Genomic DNA, 14,637 nt, shown 5'->3' with positions numbered 1-14,637 from the left:
ATCAGTTTTCACAGCCATCTACTCTGAGACAGAGAACATTACTTGATTCGGTTTACTTTATGTTAATTTAAGGGTCAGGTTTTTTTTCTCAGAGACTGAGTTAGAATTAGAAGTTCCTTGTACCTGTTGGACTAGGCTGTTCAGGGGCAGGCACTAAGCTGTTTACTCCTGGATGTCACTGGTCAGGGGAAGCCATGTAATCAATGGCCAGAGGGTGCGAAGACACTTTCAGAGGACTCCATGATGCGTTCAGCTGGGAGGAATGAGGGACTTCACCTAGAATTGGACGAGAGCCCTGTGAATGCCTTCCAGGGGACACTACCTGCCAGGGTTGGGGCAGGAGCCCTCGGTTTGTGTGAGGAAATCTGTTGCCCCAGAGAGAAGGCCAATGCAGAGCCCCCACTGTCCCCAGGGAGTCACATCTGGTCTGGTTTGAGGGCAGCCGGGCCTTGGGAATGCATTTCAACACTAACATATCAGTCGGAGGTGAAGTTGGCCAGTATTTACTCTTCATAGTTTGCTGGTTGGTGACTGTGCTGTTGTGCGAAGAATCATTACACCTATTAAAAAAGCATTTAGCAGTAGTACACAAAAGATATCATCCCTCCCCTCAGTGTTCATAATAGACTGGAATGCCTGCTGTCCAGGCTGGTCGATGATTGAAGAAGATAAAGTACATGAGAACCTTTTATAAACTATAAAGCATGAAAGCAATCAATATAGGGTGCAATATACAGAAAAATCCCAACGTTGACATTTTGTAATTCGGGTGACCTAAGATTCATTTTCCTATTTTTTTCAAAATGCAAAGGTTCTTAATGTTTTTGTTTCTCCTTTTCACCACATTGTTCACTTACTTAAATCTGTGTTCTTTGTAATTAGTAATAGATTTGATCTAGTCTTAGCAAAATATTTTTGAAATGTTTTTGAAATGTTCTATTTGGTTGTTAGTATATAAGTATTCAAATAGAGAAAGCGACTGGACTGTCAGCTCTGGTACTCAAACAGAACATACATGCACATATGCCCTAGATTAGTGAATTCAAAGATTGATGAGCATAGAATTTGCCACATCAAGAAGACGCATTGAAAAGTATAGTTGAGAATACAAATAGTCACGCACACCATGGCCACTAATGCCTAGTAGCTCTTGTCAGTTTGGTGTAATTAGTGTAGTATAGAGCACTACCTTGGAAACTTTTACTAGAATCACCTGGAATCTTGTTAGAATGCAGATTCCAACTGAGGGAGTCTAGGGCAGCACCTGAGGGTCCATTTCCGATAAGCTCCCAGGTGATGAGGCTGATGCTGCTGGTCTTACAACTGCACTTTGAGTAGTGAGGGGCGAGAGAAAATAATTATCGTTATTAATTCTGAAATATAATGTTAAATCAGGGGCTTTATCTATGCTAGGCACCATACATCTATTATTTCTAATCCTCATGGCAACCCTAAAATAGGATTATGAATATACCATGGAGAGAGTGAGAGACTTGTCCACATTCAGTAAATAAGTAGCAGATACTGGATTTGAACCTGCCTTAATGCCATAGCCCATATTTTCCCTCTAGAGAGCACAGCTCCACAGACTTGGGGTTCAACACATCTGGGTTCCAGTCCCTACTTCATTCCACATTAGCTCTGTGAGTGGGTGCAGGGTCCTCTCCATCTATGTCATCCTATGCTCCTGATCTGTGGAATGCGGGACATCGAAGCTTCTTCCCAGGGACATATGTGAGCCTCACACAAGTTAAGGTGCCCGGTGTGATGCAATAATAGGTGCTCAATAAAGTTAGTCTCCTTCCTTTCAGAAATACAATATAGAGCAAAGTTAAAAATATAAATCTGATTATGCTTATACTAAAACTCTTGGGTGAAATATTTATACCTAAGATGTCTTTATTTTGTCTACTATGCAAATTTTAGCATTGGCACTCCTTTTTTCCTTAACAGGGTGTGAGTGAGAAGGGAGTATCCCCTTTTGTGTATGTGTGCGTGTTTGCGCGCATGCTCATGCATGAAGGAGATGCTGTGATGTGCCCTGGTTGGCACAGTGGGAGAGGCCTCATGCACAACATCTAATTTTCTAATAGATCAAAGCCTAAAACCACCAATTAGCAAATGGCAGGTGTTGTTTCCTATCATATATGTCATTAAGAAAAACCAAAACCAGTCATGTGATATTTAGGCTCCAGGTACTACAGTGGGCATGGTAAAAACTTAAAATAAACATAGGTTGGTTTTGTTCTATGTGGCTTTCCCCGCAAATTGTCTAAAGGCAGTAGATATTTATTAAGTAGTTACAGTTATAGAAACATATATTTATTTGCATGATACTTTGACATTACAAAATTCCGGTTCCCGCTGATCTTCAGTTAAGATTCTAATCAGGGTCATTGCATCTCTGAAATCAAGCAGCTGCTATTACAGATGCTGCCATCCCAAGGTTCCACTTGCTTCATCTAGAGTAGATGCAATAGGACAAGTAGAAGGAGGTGCTCACAACGTTTGTGGGCAGGCGAAAGGGTTTCCTGGAAGCAAGAGGTGACTCAGGCTTTACACCCTAAGAAAGAGGAGCCTCCTGACCATCAACTCCTGGCATTTTTGTGAGGAGTTGGTATGTGAGAGCCTTTGTGACACTACTGCATTTTATTCATGTTTTGTTCTTTTCACTCACCTTTCTAATTTGTTATTCATTGTCAATAGCTTCAAGGTTTCCAGAATTCTCAGTCATCTAGATTTAATCTGATGTAGCCTACAATGTTGCCTGTTCTCACCGTAAACAAAAAGTTATTTGGTATAGTTATTCTCTTCAGTGGAAATTTCCAGGGCATCTTGTATAGACAAAACAAAGGCAGAAGCTCCAAGTTTTATCCCTCACTCCACTACAGGCACAGTGGCCCCTTGCTGTTCTTCATACATGCCAGACCCTCTCTCACCCCAGGACCTTTGCACCTACTGCTCCCTCTGCCTGGAAAGTTCTTTTCCTTGTGATTTACTTCTTGGCTGCCTTTAGATCTTCAGTCAAATGTTACTGGCTCATGGAGCCTTCCCTGGCCAACTCTCACACCCGAACACTCTTTATTATTCCTCTTTTGAACTTTATTTTTATACATGGCACACATCCCCTTCTCATATATTCTGTAGATTGCAGAATTGTTTATTGTCTGTAGGTGTCCACAGGAATGAAGCTTCAGGCAAGCAGGGACTTTTTTGTTTTATTCTCAGTACCTGGAACAGTGTCTGGCACATCACAGATGATTATAAACATTTGTTGAATGAATGCATCAATTCATTGTAAGACCAGTACCACTATTAAAAAATGACATTATTGTTATTGAATATTCATTCATTCATTTATTCAAAACATACTTTCTCTCTGTTCATATCAGGCAAGGCATCGTGCTGAGCCCTGTCACCAATGCTTAGAGCATGGTCCCAACCCTTGTACATGAAAATGAACAAATTTTTATTGAGCCTGCCATTACCCTTTATGAGAAAGCAGGAGGTCATGGTCTATGAGCTTACTAGGGGTGATTCTATGCCTTGGCCATGGAAGCACCCTGGTGCTAGCTCACCATCTTCCTGTTGGGCCTTTTGGTCTGCAATGCTGCAATGTGTGTGTTTGCTGGTCTACACATAGTGCCATGCTGCTTGGGAGCAGAACTGTTGCATGAAGTCCTGTAGGTTTGCCTTGCTACTCAAAGGGTGGTCCAGGGGCAGCAACATCACCTGGGAGCTTGACAGAAATGCCAAATCTCTGGTCTCACCCAGACTTCCTGAAAGTCAGAGTATGCAGTATAATAAAACCCCCCTGTGGGTTCACGCACACTAACTTAAAACACGAGGAGAAGTCTCATCTCGATATTCACTGAGAATCCGCCATGTGTAAGGCAGTGAGATAATAAATGTTGGTTTAGGATTACACATTCCTGCCCAGGAAGTTGGGGTCCAACATTCAGATCATCTAGCAAATTAGTGACAATGTTTTATGTCTGTGATCGATCCACCGACATAATTAATTAGCAGTTCCGGTATTAACTCTAGGTACATTTTAGCCACCCTAGAAGGAAACCTGGTCCTCACTACAGATACTGAAAATGTGAAGGCTTGTCTCTCAGCCTGTCCTGACTGTGTTAATATAGGCAGGAATAGTAGTAATCTTACAGTCCTACTACCAGTAAAGGTAAGTTCTGGTTAGGCACAATGTGGTGCTTACTGAGGACATTTTAAATAATTTAAGCTAAAATAGCTCTAGGATGGACATGAAGGCAAGAGATAGAAACATGACATGTAATTATAAATATTCTCTTTTTTGAAAAATCAGGGATGTTCTGCCATTTACTTTGAAGTTGCCTTACGCCATTTCAACAGCCAAGACTGAGGCTCAGCTTGAAGAACTAGCCCAGCTGGGACTAAGTAAGTGGGGGCCCCTGCCCTGGTCTCTCTTAAACTGAATCTATGGAGCAGAGTCAGTGTTGGGCTGATACAATGTAACGTCGAAAAATAATCCCCATCTCGAGCGTAAAACTTTGGGTCTATGAGGACCCTGAATCACATCTTTTGAGAATCTTTTTCTAAGTCGGACATTAAACCAGTTCTGAGTTTTCCTGGGTAACCTCCACATCCCCTCAGTGTCTTTGAGTTTGAACTACCCAGAATGTCCAAGTCCAAATATAATGCAACCTTCTACAATGTGTAATTCCTGTCCCTTCTGTGTCATCTTGCTGGGGAAAGGCAGTACTTGACAGAAAGGGAAACCCAGCACAGGGCTTCTCGCGTGCACAGGTTTTATTCAAGAGGAACACACGGCCACTGACGGCACTTCTGTGCTTTCAGGAATCTGGCTGCGCAGGCATCTACAGTAACATCTGGCTCACTTCCTCTCTTGTTTGTTTAGTTCTGATTCTGATGTTCTGGGCCACGTCCCTTACACTGCCACGCATCCTCGCTCCAGCCAGCCAGCTGGATACTTTCTTTCCCTCTTCCCTCTTTGCCAGTGCCCATAAACCCAACACCATGCTGCTGGACAGTGGTTGACAATGGGATCAAGACGTACAGTTCTCTCATTTCACTTTTGTCCCGCAGGGAATTCGTATGTGTTTAACTTAAAAAATTTTTTTGCCCACCTAGATGAGAAGAGGAATTCTCTTAAGATTTCAGGGCTTCAGTCTTCAGACAAGTAGTTGAACTTCTATTCAACTAGTATTTGAATAGAAGTTTGGGATTCTGAAGTGCAAATGCCAGGATTCCTAAGCCCTAAGAAACTATGATACTTAACCAGCAAATAAAAATGTGCATGTTCCCCCTTTGGCATATTTTTCTTTTGATCAAAACTTGCTTTGAAGCAGGTTTCATTGCCAAGAGAGCCCGCATAATTCATAGAGAAGCCTGGATATAATCAGCTAGACTGTAGGCCACTTGAAGACATGCACCAGATCTCAGTTTTCTCTGGTGACCTCTGGTCCAGGGGTCAGAGTGCAGTGTTATGCTTTGTGCCAGGGTTGAAGGACTGTGATGTCATGGATAAGGGCAAAGATAAGGGCAAAAGTAGCTTGTTCTAGTGGCCACTAAGCAGAATCAAATGAGATTAACATTAGTTAATATATATTCAACTCATAATTGTCAGTGCACACAGTATCCATTGTGTGAAGAGACAGTACTTTTTAAAATTCTGTACCTCATTTATTTGCCCAATAAATATTTCTGAAGGGTCTGCTGTGTGGCAGGCACTACGCCTCACACAAAGAGTTCACAGGTTAATAGTGTCTGTCTCCCTACCCCACCACCCAGGTTTATAGTCTTTATGGGAGGAACATAAAACATGTGAGCTAAGTGTCCTAAGCCTTATAAAAGTTTTTTGGTGGTGGCAGTAGAAGTCTAAGGAGGACCCGAAGGCAGTGGGAGCAGTTCCACCAAGACCCACACTGGCCAATAGAAATACATGTAAGGTGAGCCAGTGTGTAATTTTAAAATTCCTAGTAATCACATTAAAGAAAATTGAAAAGACACAGATGACATTGTTTTATAATCAATTTAATATAGTATATCTGAAATGTTACTTTAATGTGTAATCAATATTAAAGATTCGATGAAATATTTTACATTCTTTTTTCCATACTAACTGAAATCCAGTATGTATGTTATCCTTACAGCATGTCTGTTTAGGCACTAAATTTTTATCAGAAATACATGATCTGTATTTTGATTTCATTAAAAGGTAGATTCACATATCCAAATTCCAGACCTCCTTAAAAGGTTTCCAGTAACTGAATTGAGCATGTTTTTAAATTTAAATTGAGTGACAGTAAATAAAATTTAAAACTGAGTTTTTCCGTTACACTAGCTGGATTTCAAGTGCTCAGTAGCCACAGGTGACTGACTGTTAGCTCTCATATTGGACAGCACAGAACTAGAGGGAAGGGAAGGAAGGATGAGAGAAAGCAGATGACACAAGCCCCAATATCTGGCATGATTGCAACACAGATGAGGCAGGGCAAGGGTTCCCAGTATCAGCCTCTCCCCATCCTCCCATTACCAGCCATTTTAAGAAACACATTTTAAGCAAACACAGCAAGACAAAGCTATAAAGAGAGAATGACCTATTCCAAATGGAAATTACAACAGACATTTAATTTATCACCACCACTTGCTCCCTTGATTTGCATGGAAAATTGAGACCCATCTGTCAAAGGGGACACTAGCAGTATAGCTGCAATAGTCCATGTGCACTGCTCCAAAGTGCGTCGAATATGTGTGGCCTCGGTGAGGAGGTTATAGGATTTGGGGAGATTGGGAAGCAAACCACAAAGATAAATGATTGAACTTGGTCTTAACATTTGCATCAGTTTGCTGTCTTTGTTTTTGCTGATGGGACCCATGAGTGTATTTTTCCTCCTTTGGGGGTTTTAATGCTGAACACATAAAACCCCAAGCAGATTGTGTAACATCCCCCAGGCCCAGCTGCTGATCCTACCCATTAAAGGGGAAGTAATATGCCCTTTGCAGGGCACCCCCCCAGGAATAGATTGGGAAGGGTGGTGTTGCTTTGTGAATGGACTTGGTTTTTGTAAAGTCAGGGAGCTCCATGGCCTTCTCCAAGCTTATACTATAACATTTGCAGTTCTTTTTTCCTCACCTGTGAAAAGTCTGGGCTTGCTTTGTAGGTTAGCCAAGGCATTTCTCAAGGGCTTTGAAGGTGAAAGCCCTTAGAGCCTTCCTGTGAGCTTACAGCTGGGCCTGGCAGCATTTCTACCCTTTCCAGTAAGGGAATGCAGTTAAAGCGGGCGGGGGGAGCAACACCAAGTGAAGCGCCTCCCCCTCCAAAGACAAGCGTAGTCATGCAAGTGTGCTTTTTTTTTTTTTAATTTGTGAAGGAATGGCCCAAGTGTACTGTATTTACATTCTTGTGTTCACTGATAATGACTTTCAGATTTTTGGAGCTCTCCAGCTGACAACAAACCCCCAAACCCTCCACCTCCCCATAGGCCTCTCTCCTCAGACGGTGTTTGTCCGGCCTCCCGTCAGCTCTGCCTTATAAATGGAGTGCATTCTATAAAAACCAGGACGCCTTCAGAGCTGGAGTGCAGCCAGACCAACGGAGCTCTGTGTTTTATTAATCCTCTTTTCTTGAAAGTGCACAGCCAGGACCTCAGTGGAGGCCTGAAGCAGCCCTGCACAAGGACTCCCAACGCGAATGGCACCGAGAGGCCTCGGTCCCCCCCACCCAGGCCCCCACCACCCGCTATTATTAGTCTGCGCACAAGCCCTCAGCTGTCCAGGACTGAAACCCCGGCGAGCATGCCAGAAACAGTCAACCATAACAAACATGGGAACGTAGCTCTGCCTGGAACGAAACCAACCCCCATCCCTCCACCCCGGCTGAAGAAGCAGGCTTCTTTTCTTGAGGCAGAAGGCGGCGCAAAGACCTTGACCAGCAGCCGGCCTTGCCACGGCCAGGAGCGGGAGCTGGAGCTGGGCACAGCTGGCAGCCCAGGTGGTGCCCCGCCTGCAGAAGCCCCAGGGGATTGCACAAGGGCCCAGCCCGCCAGCTCTGAATCACGGCCCCCGTGGCATGGAGGCAGACAGAGGCTCAGCGACATGAGCATTTCCACTTCCTCCTCCGACTCGCTGGAGTTCGACCGCAGCATGCCCCTGTTTGTCTACGAGGCCGACACCAACAGCAGTCTGGAGGACTACGAAGGGGAGAGTGACCAGGAGACCATGGCCCCCCCCATCAAGTCCAAAAAGAAGAGGAACAGCTCCTTCGTGCTACCCAAGCTGGTCAAGTCCCAGCTCCGAAAGATGAGCGGGGTATTTAGCTCCTTCATGACCCCGGAGAAGCGCATGGTCCGCAGGATTGCCGAACTATCCAGGGACAAGTGCACCTATTTTGGCTGCCTGGTGCAGGACTACGTGAGCTTTCTGCAGGAGAACAAGGAATGCCATGTGTCCAGTACAGACATGCTCCAGACCATCCGGCAGTTCATGACCCAGGTGAAGAACTACTTGTCTCAGAGCTCGGAACTAGACCCTCCCATCGAGTCGCTGATCCCTGAAGACCAAATAGGTGAGTACCCACTTTGCCTTTTTTTAAAATATAAAACATATGATAACCGCATAGAACAGTGCATTCCGTGTTAGTTATCTTGGATGAAATTTTCTCTAGAGTTCAAAACAGCAGAACATTCCACCTACCAGATTTGAATGGAAACATAGCTTCTTAAAGTAGACCTAATGTTATACCTGACATGGCTGCTTCATGCCAGGCTGGGAAATGTTTTGGGGAGCAACTGATGGAACTGAAGAAAGGTTCTGTTCGGGAATCAAGTTTGCTTTCTGAGGATCCAATTGCCTGCCTGATTTTATGCCGTGTATGTGACACGACTGTTGAGTGTTTTCTGAAAGTGGCTCTCTGTAGGTTGTGCATGCACAGAAAGGTATTTTTGCAGTCTTCCAAGAGGCAGTGGGTGTTTTGTTCTGCTTTGTTTGGGAAGGACTTTTTATTGAGGTATAGTATACAATCAGAAGAGTGCAGAGATGATGGTGGTGCCGCTGGATGAGATTCCACACTGAACACACCTGTGGGACAAGTGTCAGCTCAGTAAGCAGAATGTGACCAGCATCTAGAAGGCCCCCCGGACCCCTACCTTGTCACCCTTCTCCCAAAAGAGTAACTGCCCTGCTGGCTTCTAATTAATCCTATAGAATTCAGTAATAAGTACTGTTTTGGAATAAGAAAAAAAAAAAAAGTGGTGGGAAAGTTTATTTTCCGTATCTTTTAAAATAAGTAACATAGTTTAGAGGTCACATGAAAGGTGTTCTCTCTGAAGTCAAGGGAAATACTTTCTTTATAACCTCATTGAAGGGCTGAATTAGTGATTACTTTAGCCAAGGAAAATTTGAATTTGGCAAGCAGTCTTTTTTTTCCAGGGCAAGAGTATTGAAGGGATTTTTTTTTTTTCTTTAATTTCAGAAGGTTGACTCTCAAGGCTAATTTCAGAGACCCCATTCATTGGGCAACAATAGACAAAAGAGCTACCAAACATTTCCAGGCAGTTTATAAAGCTAAACACAAATTTCTTCTTTCTGATTGAGTCTTTTTGTGGAAAGTAGTAAACAGTGAGTGGTAGAGAGTTCTCTCTTCTCTCTCTCTCTCTCTCTCCACACACACACACACACACACACACCCCCTCTCCCTCTCTCTCTTTCTCTAAGTGAGTTTCAACAGCTCTCTGATTTTCTCACAACAGAATCAAAGCCTTGTTTGTTTTTCTGTGATTTGAGCCTGGGTCCGTGAGGCGTGGTTAGAGCTGGGCTGTTGCTGAAGAGAGAGGCCAAAAGGAATGTGCTCTTGCGATGTGCCTTAGGACTGAAAAAGGCTTCAAGGAGAATCAAAACAGCCACAAAGGCCACCTCTTTTCCCCCATCCCACCGGAGCCCACTTCTCAGGGGAGACTAGCTCAGACATATTAACAGGGGTCCGGAACCTGCCCAAGAAGCTTCCTCTGAATGGGCCCAGGGGGAGAGCGAGGCAGGCACTGATGTCATCTCTGAGCTATGTGCCGGGCATCACCGACCAGCCCACAGACACAAGGCTCCCAAGGGGACAAGGGCCTTTGCTTCCTTCCTTGCTGAAGTTGTAAGCACCAACCAAAGCGCCGGTCCTGGGAAGGGTCTTCTGCCAGCTCCTTTTGAAGTGAAGTTCAGATATGGCACTTGCTCTTGGAGCACAAGGCCTCTTTTCCCCCAAAACAAATATACACTTTGCTGCTCCAGAAGGATGCAGCTTTTAATTTAAAATCTAAGATTATAACAAAAAACGAAGCTTACAGCTGTGGAGCCCCTAGTTTGAGCCAGCCAGCCTGCCTAAATGATTTCAGTGAGTCCTGGTCTCAATCCTATGAGGCTGGCATGGACATCAACCTTCTGGAGGGAAAACGTGCAGGGCTTTACCAAGTGGAGCCATTTATCTCAAGACCACACCAGCTAGTAACCAGCAGGTACAGCATTTGAACTTCTTTCTGTGAGAATCAAAGCCCATGTTTTTTGAATCTTAACCCCCTGCTGCTATGTTCATATTTTCTTGTCAGAAATTAAGAGGAATAGAAAAAATTTGTTTAATTATATCATAACCTAAAACTAATACAATATTATATGATAATTACATCGCATTTAAAAATTAATTTAAGAAAATTTTTAAATTAAAAAAGAAATTAAGGAGAATTGGAGTAGTAGGCTCACCCTTTGTTGAGGCAGCTCAGACTAAAGCTCTCTGTGGAGGTGTGGGTGTGACCAATGTAGGTGTTACCATGATTTTTTATTGGTTTGTTTGTTTTGGTTTTTGAAACTTTTGCATTAAAGCAGGCACTTCATAGCTGTTACTTCCCCAGTGAAACCATCATTCTGTTTTGAAAGTGAAATGAATGTGCTGGGCTTTTGAAATTGAAAGGAAGGTGGAAACCAGAGCAGAGGTTAACCTGAGAAACTCATCTTTTTTGGGAAAGAGGTGACCTTGATTTTTAAAAAGCCAGTTCTCTTACATGTGCAAGTTACTAGATTAGGACTGATAAGAAAATGGACTTAGTCTAGTTGTCTATTTTTACATATTTCTAAATGAAAGACTCACTAATTTACTATGGTCTTATTAATACAGTGACTCCTGCAAGCCTTGTAACCAAGTTAAGGTTGGTACATTTATGTAGGTATTGTTCATGATTTGCAAATTTAGGAATGGAGGTCAAGATGTAAAAGGGACTTGCAGAGGGTTATGCCGCTTGTAAGCAGGAGAGCCTGGATTCAAACTAGGTCTTCTCTCTGTGTTGTTTGCTCTTTCCCACCATGTCTCACTTCCTGGGAGGATACAATTCAACTTTGAATGAATTCATGTTGAATGCCATCCCCAGAATCTCAAGCCTCAAATTTGTTCCGAGCAGGTGTCTACTAATGCTAGTAAGGCTTTTCAAGAATGCCAGTTGGGGTTCTCTACTTTAAAAAAACTCTAGTCCTGTCCTCCTTTCCCACAACTTCTAAAGGAGATATAGCTCTGAAGTAGGAGGTGGGAATTTAAATGTAAAGCCTAGATTTACAGAATCTTCATCCTGAAATTAAGGAAGTTGAAGGAGGCATTTTACTGGTTTGAACCATATAGAATTAGAGCCGTCATTCATATGTGAAAAGTGACCATGTGCGTATGCATTCAGCATATGGAGATAGTGCTAATCTGTCCTCTTCAGAGAGCTGTTCTTCAATTGCATAGAGAAGAGCCAATGAAAAAAATAGCCCTCACTCACTGCTACTTTACCCATATGGTCCTACTACAACCCTTTAGGCCAGCACTTTCTAGGTGAGTATAAAATGACAGTCAATCTCAAAAATGAAAAACTGCTACTCTAAATGGTTGTGTCCTATCATAGAGAATTTTCAGTCTGTTTAGACTACTCTTTAAAGCGCTTCCACCCAAAAGCCCTGCCATTTAGAGGTTCTTAAATTAATATTAGTTACTGACATCAACTTCACTCTCCTGGTTGGAGAACAAAGCCAGTGAAGATAAAGACGTGGCGAGTTCCCATGTGAGCCAGCTCTCTGCTCATTCCAGGGCTACACATTATGTTTCCCTTCTGAACAGTTATCCCCCCTCCAAAGTGGAACATGGAAGAATACACAGATGCTTTAACAAACAGTGTACAGTTTTGGGTCCTACTCAGAAGCGCTGGGATGAGTAACTTCATTAACAGAGGAATGTATTCTCATTACTTGTGTGTCCTGCCCCATAAAGTATAGACAGGGTGTGATATAACTCATTCCAATATGTGTTTCTTATTGGTGAGTTTTCATATCATACCACACTTGCTTCAGTCTTTTTCAACCAATAGGATAAATTAGCCCAAAATTTCTGGTAGTAAAATCTCCATTTTGCAGAACTAGTTGCATTTTTGTGGTTAGTGTGTTTTGATTTTATTCAAGCAAAAATAATGTTTACTTCTAATTTGATGTTAATCTTGGGAAATACCTCTTTTTTCAAGTCTCGTTTCAAGAAAACAAAATATGTGTAACTCTGAAAATGTTAGTAATCCAAAATTTTCAGTTTCATTCCAACTTCCCACCACAGACTATCAACAATGACCTAAAAAACCCAACTATTTGTATTCATGAAAATCAATAGTGAAAGACAATACTGTTTTGCCTTCTTTCATAACTGTATACGAAAATATGTACTTTCTCTGAAGAGCACTTTGATTGAAAAAAAAAAGTGTCCTTAAAATCAATTCCCACATATTTCAAAGAGAACGTCAATTTACATGTACATGTGTTGTTGTTTTTTTAATAGAGAAATATTGAAATGTAGTTAGATTCCAAAGCATAGCATGAATAAGAAAGGAAGTTTTAAGTGATTCCCTAGGAGTGAAACAATTATAACTACTTTGCTTCAAAATACTTTTTAAAAAATGGGTATATAAGTCTGACTCAAGCTTCAGTATCTAGTGTGACTTGTTTTTAATTTTTAATTCACAGTTTGGTTTAAGCCCTCAAGTTATTATCTGCCCTTTTTTAGATAGTCATTCTGAGAGATGTGACCAGAGAGGCATATTGGTGCAAAGTGGAGATTAAAACCTTGAATCTGGTTTCTGATTTAGTCCGTGTGATCATATCACAGGGAAGATGTGAACATCTTCGTACAGTTCATAAGGGTAGAGAGAAAAGAGAAGAATTGACTTCTTGCAGCATATATAAAGAATGCCTATATTACTTTTGAAAATTAGTTTAAGTAGATAGAAAACTACAGTGAGAAGTACTTCTCTTTTCCCCTGGGGCATCATTTGTAATATAATTTTTACTTTAGGGCATCAAAATGGGTTAATTATGTTATATTGACTAAAAGAAGGTTCGCAACTCTGGAGTTAAGACTCTCTGCCCAGGAGTCCCTGACTCCATGATACTCTATACAAGGAAACTATTAGCCCAGTAGTTCAGAGAGCCCTTTCTAACAAGGAGGGGTTTGAGGGTGGCATCACAAAAGAATGCACATGAAGATATCTGTACTAGATATTTTCTGACTGTAGAATCTTCCATCTCAAGACAGAGATAAGTACCTTCTGGGCAGGAAACATCACCAGTTAAAAGAGGAATCCATATAGGAATTGAGAGCGTGAGGCAAGGGACACCTGAAATGCTATGTTGATTGACATGGAAGCATGAGAATCTTTAAGACTTTGACATGTTTCCCAGAACTCTACTACTGCCAAAAGGGTGGCTCTGATTGGCTGTCATGGTGAGGCAAGCACTGAGTGGAGGAGCCCTCACTGTCCAGGGATCCCACCCAGAGCTTTGCCTCACTCACCCAGCCTCTCAGCGGGGACCAAGTCATACAGGCACAGCCCCCACTCTCTCCCCTCAGATACAATGTCCATCGTGGAGGTTCTCACTTATTGTCCAGACTCAGGGACTTCTTTTAGAAGCCAGAATTCACAGCCCCCTTCCTGTCTAGTCAAATAGTATATATTACTTGCATACTGTGTTTTTAACAGAACCAAGAGAAAGCCCCCATAATCCCTCACCCATGTGTGTTTTTTGATGGTTTACCAAGCATTTTTATGCATAGAATCCCCTTAAATCTCCTTAATGCCTTGGGAGATCCCATTTATTATACTCAGTTTTATAGATGAGGAAATAAATGCTTAGCGAGGTCAAGCCAGGATGCAAGTTAAGACTGAAACTGACTCATGTGGCAGGCTTTTCCTACATCTCATGGGGCAGCTACACTGCCTTTCTAGTCCATTTTATGAGGAAGGAGGACAACTGCAGAGGTGTAGTCACCCTATAGCAAAGGGTGCCTGCGATGCACATGACTTACCATTGATGTTACCCTGGATCACCAGTGCAAGGTCAAGTTTGCCAGGTTTCCTCTCTGTAAAATTAAATGCCACCCTCCCTTCATACTCTATTCTTCAGAAGCAAACAGGTAAGCCCTGCCAGCACTCAAGGGTTGAGGGTAGAACTAAGCTCCACCTCCCAGAGGCCAGGGGATCAACATAAATTATTTGGAATTCTTCTGTAAGGATAATTGGTCTCTCCTCCCCTCCTTCATTTTTTCTGGGCTTTTACTAGAAGGCACTGAAATCAGTGTGACGGATTCCA

General features: G+C 42.5%; 1 protein-coding gene across 12 annotated transcripts in view; it reads left to right on the top strand.

The window, feature by feature from the left end:
• RIN2 (Ras and Rab interactor 2) overlaps positions 1-14,637 on the top strand; it is a 202,998-nt gene that overhangs the window by 169,636 nt on the left and 18,725 nt on the right. For 11 of the 12 annotated variants that reach the window (XM_015597148.2, XM_015597150.2, XM_015597149.2 and 8 more), the window contains 2 exons: positions 4,328-4,419; positions 7,433-8,569. In XM_015597148.2, the coding sequence (XP_015452634.1) occupies positions 4,328-4,419; positions 7,433-8,569 (1,229 nt within the window). The remainder of the gene's footprint in view (positions 1-4,327; positions 4,420-7,432; positions 8,570-14,637) is intronic. The other variant, XM_015597153.2, reaches the window with a different exon arrangement.

The sequence above is a fragment of the Pteropus alecto genome, unplaced genomic scaffold (assembly GCF_000325575.1).
Source record: "Pteropus alecto unplaced genomic scaffold, ASM32557v1 scaffold45, whole genome shotgun sequence".
Classification (NCBI taxonomy): domain Eukaryota; kingdom Metazoa; phylum Chordata; class Mammalia; order Chiroptera; family Pteropodidae; genus Pteropus; species Pteropus alecto.
This window is presented reverse-complemented; position numbering and strand designations above follow the sequence as displayed.